General features: G+C 46.6%; 1 protein-coding gene across 1 annotated transcript in view; it reads right to left on the minus strand.

Moving 5' to 3' along the window:
• Positions 1-4,590: 4,590 nt before the first annotated feature.
• The window catches only part of LACTB2 (lactamase beta 2), a 160,177-nt gene continuing 145,131 nt past the window's right edge, over positions 4,591-19,636 (minus strand). The window contains exon 7 of the mRNA XM_069220326.1: positions 4,591-4,734. Within this exon, the coding sequence (XP_069076427.1) occupies positions 4,691-4,734 (44 nt within the window). The 3' untranslated portion in view covers positions 4,591-4,690. The remainder of the gene's footprint in view (positions 4,735-19,636) is intronic.

The following is a 19,636-nucleotide window of genomic DNA, read 5'->3' on the forward strand; positions in this document are numbered from 1 at the left end:
GGTGCCCCTGCTCTTTACCTTTCATGGTTCTGGCTTTGTTGCTCTCTTTCTAGCTCTCCTCTCATCTCCCTTGTCCTTCCCTCACGTCTCTCCTCTCCTGTCTCTCTTCCTTGATCTGGCTTCTGTTTCATCTCACCATAAGCTCTCTTCCTATCCTGTACTTTTCTCTGTTCTCCTTTGTTTTGTATGCCTCCTTCCTCTGGTTCTCTTACGCTTCTGCCTTTTCTATTTTATCTGTCTCCCTTTTGCTGTATGTGTTGTCTCTTTTTCACCTGTGTCTCTTTAATGCCTCTCTCCCTCTGTTCTCAAGCTCTCTCTCTCATCTTTCTTTCTGTAATTACGTCATACTCTTTTCCACTGGTGATCGTTTATCTCTTAGTTGTCTTTCACTCTCGTCTCTGCAGTATTTCTCTCTCACTCATGCTTTCTCACCCACACTCTTTGTAACTTGTGTCAATCTCACACACATTGGTCAGTCTTTGGTGTCCTGCCCTTCTTCACACTGTTTTTTCCCCTTTCTCACCTCGGTTGTATTTCTCTGCTCTTCCCATTTTCTTCTTTACATCCTCTCTTCCTTTCGCACGTTCTCAGGTGTGTTTTTCTCACCTGTCTCTTAATAGCTTGCATGTCCATCTCGCTCTCTCCCTTCCTCTGTCTCTCACTCGTTTAAGTTTCGGGTATCTCCCTTTTCTCTGTAATATTTCTCTCACATTCAGCTTTTCTTACCTTTCTCTTTGTCTTCTTCCTACTTCCGCTCTCTCTTCGTAATTTCACTTTGGCCTGTCTCTGTCACACTCTTTTCTCTGAATTCTTCATAGTCTTTTCCCCGCCATTGCTCTTCAGTGGTGAATATGCCACACTTTCACACTATTATGTCTCCTTCTTGCATGCTCGGAGACAGGGGAGGGCAACAGAGTAGCTCCTTTCCACTGGGGTCTCCCTACATTGTAACAGTGGATGAAAAAATCGTTGCAACTTTGTTTCTTTCTGCTTACAGCCAACACAACCCAAACCACAGAGGCGGGTGCTGCCAGACAGGAGAGTGAGTGGTTGTTCTCTATCTTTCCAGGTCGCACAGGCACTCCTCGTTTGTTTGAGGGTCCCCTCCAGTGTGAGAGAGCTTGGGCCCGCAGTGCGTTTCACTCAGGGCCACTGGAATTATGAGGCAGGCTTGAGTAAATAATGCGGTACGAAAAGGCAAATTACGGCACATTTTGTAATAGTATATCTTCATTATTTCAGCATTTTTAAACTCTCTTGGCATTGGCTGCACGTCAATAGAATTAATTTAACACCGAAATATATCAATAAGCCAACAGATGGGTGACCACTCCAGCTTTGCAAAGGGCCTTCCACTTCGCGGCAACGTGTCGCAACATTTCTATAACTTTTGAACCGTTCGAGCTAGAAACAACATTTGTTTGTTAAAATCTGCAGATTTTGGATCATGTGGCAAATCTATATTTATGCGAAAATCGCTGCAGCTGCAAAAATCACATAATACCCTGGTCCTGGTAACACTCCTGTTCCTGGACCTAAAGAAGGTCCTGTATAATCTGTATGAGTGCAGAGTGAGTGGTGCTCCGGTGTGAGTGCATGGGAAGGAGGGTCTGTATGAGAGCAGGTGTCTGATAGCAGGGGTGAAACTTTTGCAGTGTGATGGAACGGAGAATAGTGTGCCCAAGTCCGGGCTGAGCCGGTGTGCCCATGTCTCTACAGAAAAAAGCAGTATGTATGTATCAGTGCAGAGTGAGCAGTGTGCATGTGTCAATGCAGGGTTCAGCCACATTATAGCCTCATTTCAAGAAAGGATGAGTAAATTGTATTGTAGATTTGTTGCAGTGTCTGGTTGTCCTTTCCAGACACTGTGATTCTGTGTGCGGATTTCTTTTTTTTAAAGAACATTTTATTAGCATTTTGAGGTAAAACAATGGGATTAAGAGTTATCATCAAATATAGCAGATTCATACAAAACAAAATAATCTCATAATATATTGCATAAAAAACCGTAAGGATGATTTCTAATCAAACCCTACCAAGCCATGATTGCGTTTTGCGCCCTTCAGTTATCAAAGGTGCACAGTATATCATCCAGGGACCAGGAACCTGCAGGACAGGCCTTAAGCATAATCCTCCAAAACTGGGCCCAGTCTACCCAGATCCTGCCAGTATTAAAGGGATAGTCTCTTGCATAAATATAGGGTTATCTAAACTCATGCAGCAATCCAGTTGCCTCTGCCACTGATAGAGCTTCTACATTCTTCTAGGCTCTGGCAATATCTCATTTGGGCCCAACTAAACCAAGTCACTAAGGGCTCGTTTGTACCTATTATCTTCTATGTTGTTAGTAATGTATAGTATGTATAGTAAGGCAAATCTGGGACTGTTGGGAAGTGACCATTCCAACACCTCGCCGAGGCATGCCAATACACCCACTTAAAATGAGTTGAGCATCAACAGCCCTCAACGGTATGGAGAAAATTCCTCCACTGGTCAGAACAGTATAAGCAAAAAGGCAGAGTGGCTGCCACCATATTCCACAACCTAGACTGCATGAGATAAACCAGTTAGAATACTTCAGCTACATGAATCGAAATGGGGCTGCAACGGCAGCCTCTCTCAGTGACTCTAGTGCTTCACTTCAGTCATCATCCAGAACTTCAGCCCAAACTTAGTGTAGCTGGAGGAATGAGTTGGGGTGTTTATGACAAAGGATTTATATATGTGAGAGAGTTTGAGATTTATTGGTTAATCTAGCAGGACATGCACCTCCAATAGACTATACTCTGGGTGGTTCTCCATACAAGAAACAAATATCAGGAAAGCCATGTTGGAGTTGCACGTATCAGTAAAACTGCCGTCGGTGAAGGTCATACATTGCCTGCAGCGCATCAAAAGATTTGTCCCATTCATGAGGTCCCATAAACATGAAATGTCAATAAGGTCCCAGCTTTTGAAACCTTCAAGATCTATTGTAGCCAGTACTTCTTTCTTAAGAGGGTCTCCCACACCAAGTGCCAGGACCTGCCCCGAGCTCTAAGCAAATAGTCCAGACCTTAAATAACAGTGATGTGGCTGATGCAATAGACAGAGGGGGAAACCCGCCCGGAAAACGTGTAAAATCTGTGTCCCTTGCATAACCATTGCTCAGAGGTGTAGCTTGGATCTTTCAGTTTACCAAACAACCAGAATGACCAGTTTTAAGAGACTGCAGTAAGAGGGTATGTTGGGTGTGGCTAGTCTACCCGCAGCAGGCCTATGGTTCTAAACAAACCTCCTCAGCACTGCATTGAGGTGAGTGAAAAAGGTGGTGGGTACTGGGTGTGGAAAATTCTGGAGCTGGTGCAATAGATGTGGAAGCCCAACCACCTTAAAAATACCGACCTACCAATGGGATAGAGAGAAAGCCTCGATTAAAACACATAGGCCCTCATTATGACTTTGGTGGTGTACCATGAAGACCGCCAAAGCCGCAGGTGCCAGGAGACTTCCAGTGCTGGTGGTCTCCCGCCCACCATATTACAGGTACTGCCGGATTTCTGCCACACTTTGGGTGGAAATCTGGCAGTAGCCATGCTGGCAGGTGGAGGGGCTCTGGCAGTTCCACCACCTGCCCCGCCAGTAGAACACCACCCGCTGTATTGCATCTGCGTGTTTGCATGAATGTGTATATGCTTGGTTGTATGCGTGTCTGAATGTTGAAGTGAGTGCGTGTCTGCATGTAAGTGTGCATGCGTGTAAGTATGCATGCTGGATGGTTGTAAGTATGCACGCTTGTATGCGTGTATGAATGTTGTTGTGAATGCGTGTCTGAATGCGTGTATGAATGTTGTGAATGTGAGTGGATGCGTGTATATAAGTGTAGGTGAATAGGTGTATGCATAGTGCATGTGGGTGTCTGTGCATGTATGTGGGGGGTGCTGTGACGGAAAGGGGGTGGGGGCGTTGTGGCTACAGGGAGAGTGGGGGAGGGGGCTCTAGTACTTGCTGGGGGTAGGGGGAGGTGGGGTATAGTTCTTCCTGGGGGGGGTTGGGTGGTCTAGTGCTTGCTGGGGGGGACCGTCTACCAGTGACAGGGAAGAAATTCCGTCACTGGTAGCCTTTCCACCAGGGTTTTTGTGGCGGTGCTGACACCGTGGAAACCATGGTGGAAAGCCAGCTCCTAATACCGCCCGCTGTCTTCTGTGAACCGCCGGGTCGGAGATGATCATCTCTGGCCTGGTGGTTCTGACCGCCATGGTGGTATGAGTGGAGATGTGGCAGGTTGGCAGAGGCCAACTAGCCACACTCATAATGTGGCGGTCTGCACTGCCAGCCTGTTCATGGTGGGGCCGCCAAATTTACCCTGGCGGTCACAATGACCACACTAATCTTTAGTTAATCTATCTAGTTGCAGCTGCAAGTTTTAATCCTAGGCTCGTTAACTATCCTCAGTTATGTACATCCCTAGATAAGTAAAATCCCCCATGAGCACTTGCGAGTCACCCATCCAGGACAAAGCATGGGGTTTCCTGAAGATTGAAAGACAGAGGAGTCTGTTGAATTAATTTGAAGTCCAGTGTGATCCCCAGAAACATGCAGACTCTGGAGTGCTTAAGGGACCTGGATTTTATTTTCAAGAGTATCTTCATATTCTTTTTGTACTGTTCCATAAAACATCACTCTGAAGCTGGATTGAGCATCTTCCAATTTATAAATTACTTTTCCATCTCAAGTTTGGTGAGTGTTCTTGTGCTGTAAATAAATAAAAAAAAAATATATATTTTATATTTCGGGATATGGGCAAGACTGCTATTTAAATACTCCCTACTAGCCCCACATATATTGAGCAAGCCAACAGCATTTTACAGATATGATATTATTAGGGGTAAGCGTAACTTGTGTAATTCAGTGTAGCGTAATCAAGTAGAATTACCTGAAAATTCCACAGGGTTCTGCACTTAGTGCTATTTGTTAGGGCAAAAATGCCCATTTGCATCTAAAATGGGCATGAGTGCACTTTACGCCAGGAAAAAGCACTAAATGCAACAGAACATGAATAGCGGGTGCAAGGTAATTCCATATCATAGAGTAACACTGAATTACTGGAATTTATCGGACTACTCAAGCATAGTTACAATTATGCCCAGGCCTACTTATGGAAAAAGAAGCTCTGCAGCACTTTGGGCCAAGTTCACCGGAAATAAAGTCCCCAGTGCAGGAACTCAATGGGCGCCCAAATAAATAAAATGTACTCAACTCTAAAGATTAGACACTTTCAAACTGAATGCACATCAGAGGTACGCAATGTGTGTCCTTTTGTTATTTCCACAATCAGAAGTCCAAGTGCCCCCAGAAAGAGGTTGTCCCAGGTGCTGCTCTATACAACTTAAAAATGACATACCCTTGTGTCTAGGGTATTGCGCTACTCCCTGGTTGAGGCAGAAACCTAGGTGGAGGAGTAAAAGCCTCTAATTTGCATTAAGTGCAACTTAAAAAACAGCACACACAGCACTACTGAATTTATCCGATGGGTGTAAGAGTCAAAACTGTAGTGCTAAGACTTTGTCCCTGCATCACTTTATGCACATTGTTCTTACAAGGTGGGCATCTACTTCTGAATGTACTCTTAACACTCACTTGTAGCGTCTGTATTCCTCAGAGTCCCAAAAACTGCTTTACATAGCTATTTTTGATGGGGAACACCTTCACTAGACAGTCACATGTACATTTTGCAATTTACCCAACAGTTTATTCTGTGAACATATTTTTGTGCATACAATTAATGTAAAAGTACAAGACTGATTCTGGTGAATGTGGAAGCTCCATTACAGGATTCTGTATGCACAGAATAATTGGAATGGGAATGTATTTCTAAGGTTAACAGGAAAGACATTTGCACAGAAGTAGCACAAAAAGGGCCAAATTGTAGAGTTTGGTGGACAAAATACTCTGTCACAATGTGATGGATGTCCTGTTTGTTGATTTGTTTATAGAACAGTTGCAATACAGAGGATGGGACACCCCCTACATTTGTGATGGACTGTCTCATCTGCTAAATCTAAATAAGGTCCGAAGTCACTTACAGCAAGGTAAACATCTGCAAGATATCGTAAACAAAACTAAATATGCACAATGGAGAAATGATAACATGGAGGACAATAATAAGTACCCCTGGAACAGACGTGCGTTCCATGTTGCTAGTTATAAAAGAGTGTTGGATACTTAAAAGTGCAATGGCTATGGTATGGTGAGACAGTTTGCAAGGATGTGCAAAAGTGGGAAAACATGTAACTATGGATACGTATAAAAAAGGAATTGTTGCTGAGGTATCTGAGAAAGTGAGAGAAAATGGCTGTGATGGTGATTTTGTTTCGAATGCACTGATTATGCGGGCAAAACACAGCTGTGTCAAATGTAATTTAGAAATCTAATTCATATGACAACGAATCTGATTCACCTTATATAATCATGATACATAATTCTAGTTGTGCAATTTTAGAATAAAAGCCAAAAGAACAAGAGTAACTAAACCTGGTATGTACAGCTGACAGCAGTGTGCCTCTTGTTTTGTGGTCAGACCCATTGTTTGTGGTCTGATACTTCTGTTTTTTTAACTATGAACACTGGGGCACTGCTGTCTAGTTTCCAGCGTATGTACTCTGACCCCTCAAACATTGTAAAATTGTCTAATCCCCAGTTGGCATATTTAACTTTCCACTGAGACCACAGTTTATGATGTAAGAAAATACACCAATGGCATAAAAAGTTACATTTCAGCTGTAAAGTGAAGCACATATGTGTGCCATTCACTAGGCTAACAAGGAAAACATGGCTTCAGCCCTACAAGTGCAGTTTGACTTTTAAGCTAAACTACAATTGATGGTGGTGTATTTGTGTGTATTTAACAGTTTTTAGTTTCATAAACAAGATACCACAGTAATGGTGATAGAGCACTTCACAAAACCCAGCTACAAATAGTGTGCTAATCCCTTATCTTGAGTTTGGAATAAACTGAAGAAATGGCTTAACCACAAGTTTTAATATTTAATAAAACTCCAAGTCAGTGGTGAAGTTGGATTTTCTGATAAATACATAGGAAAATAAACTTTATAAAAGTTATAGTTTCCTTGTCCAAAGCCCCTTCATGCTAATTAGCATTTACCTGCCTGTAGCTGGATGTTAGTGCTGCTTGATGAAGTGTGAAATACTTCTCTCAGAGCAGAGACAATGGCTTGGGCCTGGCAGGATAGCTTGGGAGAGGAATGTGACCCAGCAGAACCCAAGCAGGGCAGTTTAGGGGTGTCCAGAACCTTCATTAGTTAAAAAGGGACAGGGGAGACTAGGGGCCAGATGTGTGAATTTTTTTTGCACTCGCAAACAGTGCGAATCGCAAAATTGTGGTCTGCGATGCATGAAAGGCATTCGCAGACCACAAAAAAGAAATGGCTAAAATTGCTATTTCTTGCATTGCGACCTGGTTTTGCGAGTCACAATTTGCGATTGGCAAAATCCACATCGCAAGGCTATGCTGCAAAAAATCACAAATTGCGATTTTTCGCAGAATGGCATTTTGCACATGCAAAATACCATGAAATGAAACCAGGTGGTAACCTGGTGAAAAATTTAAAAATGCATTTAAAATGCATTTTTAAATTGAACATGTAAAGCACACATGCCCTTTTAGCATGTGTGCACCTTACATGTCCCCCAAAACATTTTTGGGGTGCAGCAGAGGGGGCCTTAGGCCCCCAGCACCCTGGGTTTTTGCATTTCCAAAATTGCGATTTCTGGTTCAGAAATCGCAATTTTGGAAATGCAAAAAATTTGCAGATATGGGCCAACAGGCCAATAGCTGCGAATGGGGCCCGGTATCACAATTTGCGATTGTAATAGCATTTGCGATTTTTAAGAAATCACTATTGCTGAGTCGCAAATGTGATACATGGCACTTTGCGAGTCGGAAATAGCGATTTCTTAAAAATCGCTATTTCCAACTCGCAAAGGGCCGTGATGATACATCTGGCCCTTTAGCTTTTATAGTTTAGTGATAAAGGAAGGGTTGAAAACAGGATCTTTTGATTCCAAAACTCACTTTAGCCTCCTGGCTTTAGTGTCAGTGGAGAAAAAAGCTGGCCCCAGAACCACTGGAGTGCTGGAGAGGAAGGGGGCTGCTAATTTCCTTAAGCACACCCCTAGATATGTCACAAGCTCTCTCTGGGGACAGAACGATTTTGCCATCTTGGATTTTACTGAGAATAGTCCACTGTAGGATAGCGTATAGTAAGATAAACAAGATGTTCTGCAAAATTGATTGTGAAGGTTTACCCTTGAGAACTGTTTGCCCATTGGTCAAGTAGTCTTCAGAAGCCACTTCCACCCCCTGCCTTGTGAACTGAACAAAAGTAGCACGTCACCCAGCCTCTCGGAATACTTTATGGACCTCTGGGCCTATCAATTTTAATCTGTGTGGAGAACTGAAGAGTTGCACATATTTTGACCTTCCTCACCACAGTGTAAATAAAAGACCAACTAATCGGAAAGGAAGAGAGATCTTTATGTGAACTCACAGATAGAGGAGATACATTCTCCCTAAAATCACAATAAACATATGAGTATCCCTCTGCCATGTAAAAGAAAATGTGCGCTCCTACACTAAACACCACCTCTCAGACAAGTGGAAAAAATCAAAATTAATCTTTTTTTTATATGCGACCCCCACCTACTCTAGTAGGGGTGAGCTTCATCATCTGGCTCACCCTGACTCCTACAAGTCAGGGTGGGCTCAACCATATTCTAGGGAGTTCTTTGTATATTAGTGTGTTTGGGGGAAGCTATGTGTACATACAAATTCCTCATCCACTCCCAAGGTGTCCCTTTATTAGGGGGTGGATGGGAAAGTATTAAAATAGACTATAAAAAGGGGCAAAACGGATGCAATGGTCCTATGACCCTTATTGTACCAACATGTTTCTGCCCTACACTGATGGCTGTAAAAGATTCAGGGCATTCGCCAGGATGGTAATATGTTCTTCCCCGGTGACGCTTCTCTGATCAGAACGTTATTGTGGTGGCATGCACACTAAATTTTAGGCATGAAAAGGCAGTAAATACTTGCTGATCCAATGGTACCCTGATATTGAGTATTCTCAGACCCCTTAGGGAGTGGTGTGTGAAGGTAGGCCCCTGTAGTCAAACCATCTTCAAGGGCCCTTAATGGCCGACTACACTACTACGGGGGCGGAGCCAAGATGGTGCCGAGGACGGACACTCCTTGACGAGCTCCGTGACGGCCTCTGCCAAAATATCATTTTTTGCATATTTTACCCCTCTGGGACACACCGATCCGGAGAGGAAGAGTCTCTCTCCCCCTCCCCCTTCTTTGTGGGGGTCCCCGACCGGAGTGTTGCGGGGCCTTTGGTGCGCTCATCTGTAGCCGCCGGGGAGACACAGCGGGCTCAGACTTGGAGGCTTCCCTGCCACAAGAGAGGCGGTTGAGGGCGGAGCGCCTCTGGAGAGAGGGGTGGCCGGAATGGGACCCGGGCTCGTGGGACTCCCTGCCGGGGTTTCCCCGGGAGCGCCTGGTGCGTGAGGACTGTTCGGCAGCCCGCTGTGGACGCGGAGGGACGAGGCGGTGAGACGTGGTTCCCTCGTGCTACCGCCCCTGAAATCTGCCATCTGGTGCAGGAGCTCGGGCAGCAGAGGAGCAGAGAGGGGCGTACACCTTGGATGGTGGAGAGGCCAGGGCGAGGGTCCTTGGACGGAAGGATCCGCTTCGGAGGTCCCCTGGGGCACTGGAGGCGGGGTGACTGGCTGACCCCGGAAGAAACACTGCAAGGGGCTGAGGCGATAAGGTGTGACCTCTCGTGCCCCCTCTTTGGACTGTGGGCGCTTGGAGAAGACGGAGGCATCGCTGCCCTGATTCCTGTAGAGGGCGGAGAGCGCCCAGGAAAGAAAAGACATCTGTGTGTCGGGCGCACTGCGACCGGTCTGTGAGGTGCAGGGAGACGGTGAAGATTCGGAGACTATGCGCTGACCCGAGGCCGGTCGAGGGTGAGGAAAGAACTGAGAGAGAGGCCATCTCACACGTGGGAGCAGAGGGAGGAGAGACTTGGCAGCGGGACTGTGCAGGTGAGCACCTGGCTTGCTCCAGAGGCAGGGGGAGGTCAAGAGGGTCCCCCTTGGTTGGTTCCCGCCTGCGGTTGCACAGTGGTCCACTGCCTGTCGGAGGGCCACTGAGAACTTGGTGATCCAGAAGGACTTGTTGAAGTCTCCCAATGGCAAGAGATAAGGAGCCTAAACCGCCTCGACAAGGCAAAATGGATAGATACACCAAAGTGGTAACCTCCCCGGCGCCGGTGACGGATTCTGTGTCGACCCTGGACAACAATGCGGTCCTCTGGGCGATCCAGGCGTCCAGGGGGGCTCTGGAGGAGCGAATGGGCGAGGTACATTCGGAGGTCTCCCTGCTCCGACAAAACCTCCGTAAAGTGGCAGAGCGAGTCACGTGTGCGGAGTCACGCATATCTGAAATGGAGGACACAGTCAGGGACCTACGGAAAGAGGTGTCAGAGATCAAAGTCATCAATAAGGATGTAATGTGGCGGCTGGAGGATGCTGAAAACCGAGCACGGCGCAATAATCTCCGCTTTGTGGGTTTTGTAGAGGGGCTCGAGGGGACTGATATGAACCGCTTTTTGGAGCAGTGGCTCAGGAGAGTCCCCCCCCTGAAAACTTTTCTGCCTGCTTTGTGATTGAACGTGCACACAGAGCGTTGGGGGGAGGCCTCTGCCTGGTGCGCCTCTAGGTTTGTGATAGCCCGTTTTCTGAATCATCAGGTCCGAGATATGATCCTAATGGGAGTCCGCAGAATGGGGGAGGTCCGGTATGAAAACTCCAAGATCCTGGTCTTCCCTGACTACACTAGAGAAGTTCAGAAACAACGGCGTACCTTTGACTCAGTGAAAGCCAGGCTTTGTGGTCTCCCTCTCCAGTACATGCACCTCTTTCCCGCCAAGCTAAAGGTCCTGTTTCAGGGGAAGACATTCTTTTTTCAGTCTCCGGAGGAGGCCTGGGAGTGGATTGAGGAACATACCCGGCTCGCTGGAAGGGGGAGTGGAGATATTGAGAAGGGACCCCGAGAGAGGGAAGGTGCGAGACCTAAGGATTGGTCCCTCCCGATACGCAGAGGAAGGCAGAGACAAAGAATTGGTAAGGACACGCCATGGCGACTTCCCAGATGAGCAGAAAAAGGAGAGGACGCTACTGACTCGGAAGGGAATCGTAGCGCAGGAGCTCGGAGGCGCAGTGGAGATTAAGCTATGGACTCGTTGACGCCTAAGGGTCGACGTGACCTGGGGCGGGTCCCCTCATCGTCTATTGGAGGCTATTGACAATATGGAGGCAGAGAGAGAGGCCCCGGAGGCCCAGAAGTCTGGAGGGGTATCTGCATGAATGGAGGCCAGAGGAGAGTGGAGAGATGGTATCGTTTCGCGCCCCCCCGGAGGACTATGGTTCTTATTAAATCTAAGGGGGTTGTGAACACGTTCTACAAGTTCGTATTGTTGGGAGGGTAGGGGGGGCTACAGACCTCTTGACTCCTGAGAAGTAGGGATATGGAGAAGTACACTCACAGGGGCCACAGGGAGGTGGGGGGGTGATTATGGGGTTTCTACTAAAAGAAGGTTATTTACATTGTTATTGTCATGTTATACGGTTAACCCACAGACACAAATAGTTGAGCATTGTATGACTGGAGAGGTTGTTCCTCTATTCCCTCATTTAAGCTCCTGGAGGTCCGAGCGGTCGCAGAGCTTTGTTACTATGATTCGCTGCTTAAGATAGCCCCCATGAGTGAAGTAAGGGTGATGACCTCCGAAAGTGAACAGGGCTTTGTTATCCTCTCCGAGAATGTAAATGGTCTGGGAGACAAGGTTAAGCGAGGACTAGTCTCCCAATATATTAAAAGACAGAAACCGGACATAGTACTCCTCCAGGAGACCCATCTCAGAGGTACGAGGTGTGCATTTCTAAGCAGGGGCCCGTATGTAGTGCTGGCACACATGGGATACACCTCTGGCTCCAAGGGGGTAGCGATCCTGATCCGTCGGTCCCCCCTCTTTCATGTCACTCACCGATGGGAGCACCCTGATGGTCGATATGTAGGGGTGGAGGGGTTCTGGGGACGGAGAGAGGCCCTGCTGATGAGCGCATATGCCCCGCCGAGACTCCAGGGCCCCCTTCACGAGAAGGTAGCAAAGATCCTGCTGGTGTCCTCTTCTTCACTTCACATATTGGGATGGGATTTTAATGATGTGATGGAAACAGGAGTGGATAGATCCGGGGGTGGGATGTCCCCGGGCCTGGCTACCCCGCTGTATGATTTCACTGCAGCCTTGGGATTGTTGGATTTATGGAGACGGGTGCATCCAACAGAAAGAAAGTACTCATATTTCTCCGGGGCTCATAGGGTTTTCTCCCGCTTAGACTATATCTTTGCCCCAGCTGGAGAGGTTGGCAAAATACACCAAGCTGAATATCTGGCAAGGGGGCTGTCGGACCACTCCCCTTTGATGGTGCGTCTGGGAGGGAGGCCAAAGGGGCGTAAGGGGTGGAGGCTGTGTGCTTGGGATCTGCAAGACCGGAAAGTGGTGAGAGGACTACGGGTGGATACTGACCTATACTTTAAAGAAAATGTGGGGTCAGTGGGATCTGCGGTAGTGTTTTGGGAGCCTTTCAAGACAGTACTCCGAGACAGTGCACAAAATCTAGTGGCTCAGAAAAGGCAAAGAGACAATGAACAGCTGAGTAACATGGAAGGTAAGCTCCTAGAATTAGAAGGAGCGGTTGTGCAGATGCCTACATCCTTGCTTCTTTGGCAACTAGAGTGGGTGAAAGTTGAGTATCGAGAGACAGCAGAGAAAGAGGCTAGGAATCGTCTGCAGGCGGTCCAATACAGGTTATACGAGACTGGGGACAAAGCCGGGAAATTATTGGCCTGGCTGGGGACGAAGGAAAGAGAGGCTAGATTGATTCAGGAGGTGGAGTCTCAAGATGGGACCAGGGTGTCCGTCCACAAAGATATCGGGGAGACATTTGCTTGCTATTACAGAGATTTCTACAGGGCAAGATCATTAGAAAACGCCAACCGCATCACCGAATACTTGGACAGGACAGATGTTCCTGTCTTGGACGTTGAGGGACGGGAAGGAGTAGAGGGAGACATTACACTAGATGAGATCACTGCAGCACTGACGAGGCTTAGATCGGGCAAAGTTCCAGGCCGAAATGTGTTTCCGGCAGAGATCTTTAAGAGTTTAAGCGATGTACTGGCTCCCAATCTCTTAAATATGTTTTTGGAGGCTCGTGAGCAGGGAGTTCTCCCCCCGGATTTAAAGAGGGCTAAGATAGCAGTCATATATAAAGAGGGGAGACCCAAATGGAGGTGTGCATCATACAGACCGATATCCCTGCTAAACGTGGAAGTGAAGGTTTTGGCCACAGTGTTGGCAACCCGAATGATGGGTGTTATCTCTACATAAGTTCACATGGACCAGACTGGCTTTATGACTGGAAGATCCACAAGACATAACCTGAGACTGGTGCATGTGTGGCTGGCCACTATCATGGACTGACCAGAACCTCACCTGTTCCTAGCCCTAGATGCGGAGAAGGACTTTGATGCATTGGCCCTTTTTGGAAGCTACACTAATATGATTTGGTTTTGGTCCAGGGTGGGTGTGTCTGCTCTATTGCAACCCGGTGGCGGCGGTGAGGGTAAATGGAGTCCTCTCCTCTGAATTCCCCATCGCACGGGGCACGAGACAGGGATGCCCACTGTCCCCTCTACTGTTTGCACTTACTCTGGAATCCCTAGCATGTAGGATCCGCACCTGCTCAAACTTCTATGGTTTTAGATTACGAGAGGAGGAAGAGGAACGTATTTCCTTATATGCGGATGATGTCCTCCTATACATCACCCGCCCAGAGGTGTCCCTCCCGAGGCTTTTTCTCCTGTTTGAGGAATATGGGAGACACTCAGGATACTGTATTAACTGGGATAAATCGATTCTTTATGCACCGCAAGGGGATACTTTGCTGCCCCCATTGCCAATGCCGTTGCAGTGCACAGGCGAGGGCTTCACATATCTTGGCATCTACATGACACATGAAGCTGACAGATGACATATTCGTAACCTGGGGAGGGTGTTGAAGGACGGACTTTGGCGTATGGAAAACACTGCCTCTTACACTGATGGGACGAGTGGCAATGATCAAAATGATTCCTTTACCAAAGCTCCTGTATGTTTTACAAAACACATACTATCAGATCCCCCCAAGCCTGTTCAGGGTCATAGATCATGATATGCGGCTCTTCCTCTGGGAAGGGAAACATCCACAAATAGTTCTTAGAATGCTGCAACGCAATCAATACGCGGGGTATTGCCCTTGCCAGATATAGAGGCATACTACTGGGTGGCTCACCTCGTCAATATTAACGATTGGTTATTCGCATCGGAGGACCATCCCTCCTTCTGCCTAGAGCGGCTACAATGGGATAGGAGGTTGTGTATGCAATTCTTATATGAGGGAAGTGGGATTAGACATCTTCTTCCAGCCACGCAGGCTGCCTTGAAGGCTTGGACAAGAGCTAGTAAGATGACGGGCTGGCATAGACGTCCCACTAAAAGAGACCCCACTATGGGAGGGGGTCTGGCTGCGGGAAATTAAGAAACTGGGAGGTTTTGAGTGTTGGGACCGGATTGGCATTTCAAACATCAGGGACGTGATGGAGGATGGGGACATTATGGGCCTGATTCTAACTTTGGAGGAAGGTGTTAAACCGTCCCAAAAGTGGCGGATATACCACCTACCGTATTACGAGTCCATTATGTCCTCCAAAGTTAGAATCAGGCTCTATGTCCTTTGAGTCCATTCAAATGGAGTATGCGCTGAGCAGCACACAGTATTTTTACTACACTCGCCTGAGACATGCATGGAGAGCGGAGGATCTCCCGGGAGAGGGAATACCAGAATGCGCCCGTTTAGAGGGCAGACTATTAATGGGTGGGATAGATGCTAAGGCGACATCCCTAATATATAAGACTATAAACAATAATATGCCAAATACACTGGCACACCTGCGTAATAGATGGGAGGCAGAATTGGGAACGATGGAAGACAGACTGGGAGGCGGCACTGATGTTTCCCAGAGATGTGGCGATTAGGTCACGACTCAGGCTGATACAGTTTAAAATTCTACATAGGGTATACTATGATACACAAAGACTACATTTGATAGGGAGGGCGAGACACCCGGACTGCATTAGAGGTTGTGGTAATGTTCGATCCTTTTTTCACGTTGTATGGGAATGTCCCAAGATTAAGGAGTTCCGGAATAAGGTGATGGGAGAGCTGATGGGAGTGCTGTCGGCGCAGATTCCCCTAGATCCCAAGTATATTCTATTGGGAATACCCAATTATATAGACTTGCCCCGGAGAAAGCTTACGCTGTGTGGACTGGGATTGATGGTAGCCAAAAGGGATATAGCCCACTATGGGGCTCAGAGAAGTGCCCTTCGGTGGAGGTGTGAAGGAGGGGGGTGGACGGATTCATGATGGGGGGAAAAGTGACGTACATGAATAGAGGATGCCCGTGGAAGTTCCAAAGGATATGAGGAGCATGGATGACGTACTATTCTTTGGAGATATAGTCCACCAGTGATTATGGACTTATGGGGGATGAGGGAGATACTCCTTAGCACATGGCAACAGGAGAGACCTCAGAGACAAATGAGTGTGCTAAAAGAACTGAACTCAGGGACTGTTCAACGTGCTGATGGGTGCTGTATGAGGGTTTGGGTGGAGAGGGAGGGCTGGGGATGTTTGACATACGTTTTTAGTTTGGACGCATTGCAAAGAGATTGCCATGTAATGTCTATCTGGCTATGCTATGTCTCTGTTAAAACTCAAATAAAAAAAATATTAAAAAAAAATAAAAGTTTGCACTACAAGCTGGGGTGCGCAGAATGGAGTAGGTATACAGCTGTTAGGGACCCTTAAAGATGGTTTTACTACAAGGCCTAATTCTAGATATGCGAATCCTATTTGGTGTACGCATTATGGTTCGCATGTCTGCTGCTGCTTCAGTTATGGATTTCAGCGCTAACTTTAGCTTGCGAATTTTAATATATTTACACCTTTAGTTTGCGACCATACCTCCACTTTAACTGCAGAGACTTTTTAGCCTGCATTTGTGGTGTTATAACCAAACTATACCATAAGTTCATTAACCTTTGTTTTTTCAGTGAAATGCATGGAAAATGTTACTTACCTTGTAACCATCTGTGCGTAGTGTATAGTGCTCTAGATTTATATGCTTCGCATTCTCCTGACATCTATTGTTGGGACCAGACATTTTTATTCAAAGACGTTGGAGTCAATAGTACTCAGCTTCCCTCCACCCAAGATAGTTTTAATCTCAGCAGGCGCGTAGTGTAAGTGGAGTGCAGTGTCAAAGAGAATGTATGGTGTGCATAGTAAAGGGAATTAAAGAACGTTGAAAATATCTTTGATCATCACTTGCTTACAGGGAGGAGGGTGGGCACAAGTGAATGTACAGCACCATATGCTATGAACAGATGGTTAGACGGTAAGTAACATTTTCTGTTCACGATATTTTTGACTGTAGATACATATACTCTACAAATACTATAAAGCAGCCCCTCTCTAAAGCAGTAGCTAGTGAGCAGATGATGCAGATGTTTGAAAAAGTATTCTCAAGAACACTTGGCCAACTAAAGCCTGTTGATGTAAAAGAATATAGACACAATAATGCTTGGTGAAAGTATGTGGCTTTGACCAAGTAGCAGCCTTGCAGATATCTGTTAAAGGGATGTTACAAAACACATCTAGGGTTGTTCCCTTTTTGCATGTACAGTGGGCTCCAGGGGCACAAGGAATGTTTGCTTAGGCTTGGCATAACAGATCTGGATGCACTTAACTATGAACTTGGCAATGCCAGCCTTAGACACAGCATGGCCTCTGTGGGGTTTGGTGAAAGCTGCAAAAAGTTCAGTAGACTTTCTAAAGGGCTTAGTTCTTTTAATAAAGCATATACACACTCTCTTGACATCCGGAGCATGAAGGGCCCTTTCTGATACAGACTACCTGTGCTAAGAAAACAAGCACGTCAATGGTCTGGTCCATGTGGCAAAGTGAAACAACCTTGGGCAGAAAGGTGGGGTCGGTACAAAGAACTATCCTATGTTTGTGAATGTGAAATGGTTCCAGTACTTAAGGGCCTGAAGCTCACTTAAGTGTCTGAGAGACAAAACCTGTAATTGAAAGTAGGGGGTTCATCAAATCGTGTGAGAACCACACTGAGGTTTCTAGTTGGCAGAGGTTTGCACCCTGTCCAAGTAGGGACCACAGTCCTAGTCAGGGTAACCTAACAATCTAAATTAACCTGTGTTCACCGTCTGGTAGCATTGCACAGAACAATCAGACTTAACTTAAGAGGCAATGTGTAAAGTATTTGTACAACACTTAATTACAGCAACACTGTCACAGACACCACAAAAAGACTCCACACTAGTTTGGAAAAATAAAGATTGTTTATCTAAGTTAAAATTTACCAAAATACAAAAATCCAATAAATAATTTTTCAGTTATACATGCTCGGAATACTTAGTTAATTTCAGTGCCTGGGAAAAGTTGTGGTTGCCCCTTCTAGGGAAGTTACGGTAATCTTCTGTGTAACACTCCAGCCTGCCCTGCCTCATAAGCAGAAAGACCAACTTGCAGTAAAGAATACTTTCCCCATCCTCAAATCTCTTTTGTGCGGTGGGGGTTGACAGAAAGGTCGCACAGGCCTAGCGGCATTATACCTTGGGGATCGAGATTACCAGCTGTCACGGGCTGTGGACAGGGTCCGCATTGGTGAAAGACACAGCGCAGAGATGAAGCAGGGCTCAGCCGCAGTAGAGACCCTTGCAAGTCTTCGGCTCGAGGCACCTGGTGGGAGGGTGCGTTCACCTCATTGCAGTTTCTAGGCAACCAATGGACTCCCACGCTGCTCGGGGCTACCGACACTCACTGTGACGAAGAATCGCTGATCCCAGGTGATGGGCTCACTGAAAAGGTGTCCTTGCTTGACCCTCGGGGAGCACAGGGATAACCAAGGCAGGATGCAAGCAAATTCAAGGAGTGGCGTGGTGCTGTGCAGAGCGATAATGTGCAGCACACTCAGATCCTCCAGCGACGACAGGCATGCAAAGAGCACTAAGGGCCAGATGTAGCAAAGGTTTTTACCCATTCTGTGTCTATGGAAAAAAGTGTTCGTACATATGGCCCTAAGTCTGGCTGCAGGGTGCAGGGTGCAGTCTTTGTCACATGAGGTCTTTAAGGGTCCCAGAGACCTCTGGGGAGAACAGGGGGCAATCCAACAAGCCCTTAGAGATACTCAGGGAGGAGAGTTTTTAGAGGCAGGTTCAGTTCCCCCTCACTGTAGAGGCAGCAGGCCAGAACAGCAGAGCACAGTGCAAAGTGGCAGTCCGTCCCAGCAGCACAGCAATCAGCAGGCCAACACAGCATAGCAAGTGGCAAAGTGGCAGTTCCCTTCTGGCAGCGTAGCTCCTCTTGGTTGCAGAGACTCCTCAGGACCCCAAAGTAAATACGTTTGTTGGGGTTTAGAGTCCAGTACTTATACGCAAAAAGGCCTTTGATGTAGGGGAGACTTCAAAGGAAATCTCAGAAGTGCACAAGGGTTCCTTTCATGCTAGCCCTATCTGCCAAGCTATCTGTAGGGGGTAATCAGTTCTTTGTGTGGAGACAGGACACCACCTACTGAAGTATAAGTGTGAATCCCTCTCCTTCCCTCTGCCCAGGAAGATCGATTTGTTATGCAGATAAATGCAGATGTAGCTGAGTGTCTTGTGTTTGTGACTGTCTAGACGGAATTCACAAAGTGCAGCTGTCACCCAGCCCAGCCCAGATGTGTATTCAGAGAGAGCATAAGGCAAAGAATGGTTAAAGTAAGGAAATGCCAGCTTTCTAAAAGTCGCATTTTCAGACTTACAGTTTAAAATCCGACTTCACCATGAGTTGTGCTTTTAAATTGTGAATCCAGAGACCAAACTCCACATTTATATCTTCCCCAAATTGGAAATTACACTTAAAATATGTTTTAATGCAATCCGAGTGTTAACATATGGAGAGATGGGCCTTGCAGCAGTGGAAAACAAATTTAAGAGTTTTTCACTACCTGGACATAAAAAAACTAATAAGTTCCTGTCCAAATATTTAAATACACTGCACCCTGCCCTTGGGGCTAGGCTAGCCAGGGCCTACATTAGCAGTGACTTATGTGTAATAAAAAGGAAGGTTTGGGTCTGGCAAGTGTGTACACTTGCCAGGATGAAATGGCAGTGTAAAACAGCACACACAGGCTCTGCAGTGGCAGGCCTGAGACATGTTCGAAAGCCACTGCAGTGGGTGGCACAATCAGTGCTGCACGGGCACTAGTATAATTTAATTTACAGGTCATGGACTCCCCTTGTGCACTTTGCTAGGAACTTACAAGTAAAATAAATATGCCAACTGTGAATAAGCCAATGTTACCATGTTTAACAGTAGGGGAAATCAAACCAAGGATGTC

Source organism: Pleurodeles waltl, chromosome 2_2, assembly GCF_031143425.1.
Source record: "Pleurodeles waltl isolate 20211129_DDA chromosome 2_2, aPleWal1.hap1.20221129, whole genome shotgun sequence".
Lineage (NCBI taxonomy): Eukaryota > Metazoa > Chordata > Amphibia > Caudata > Salamandridae > Pleurodeles > Pleurodeles waltl.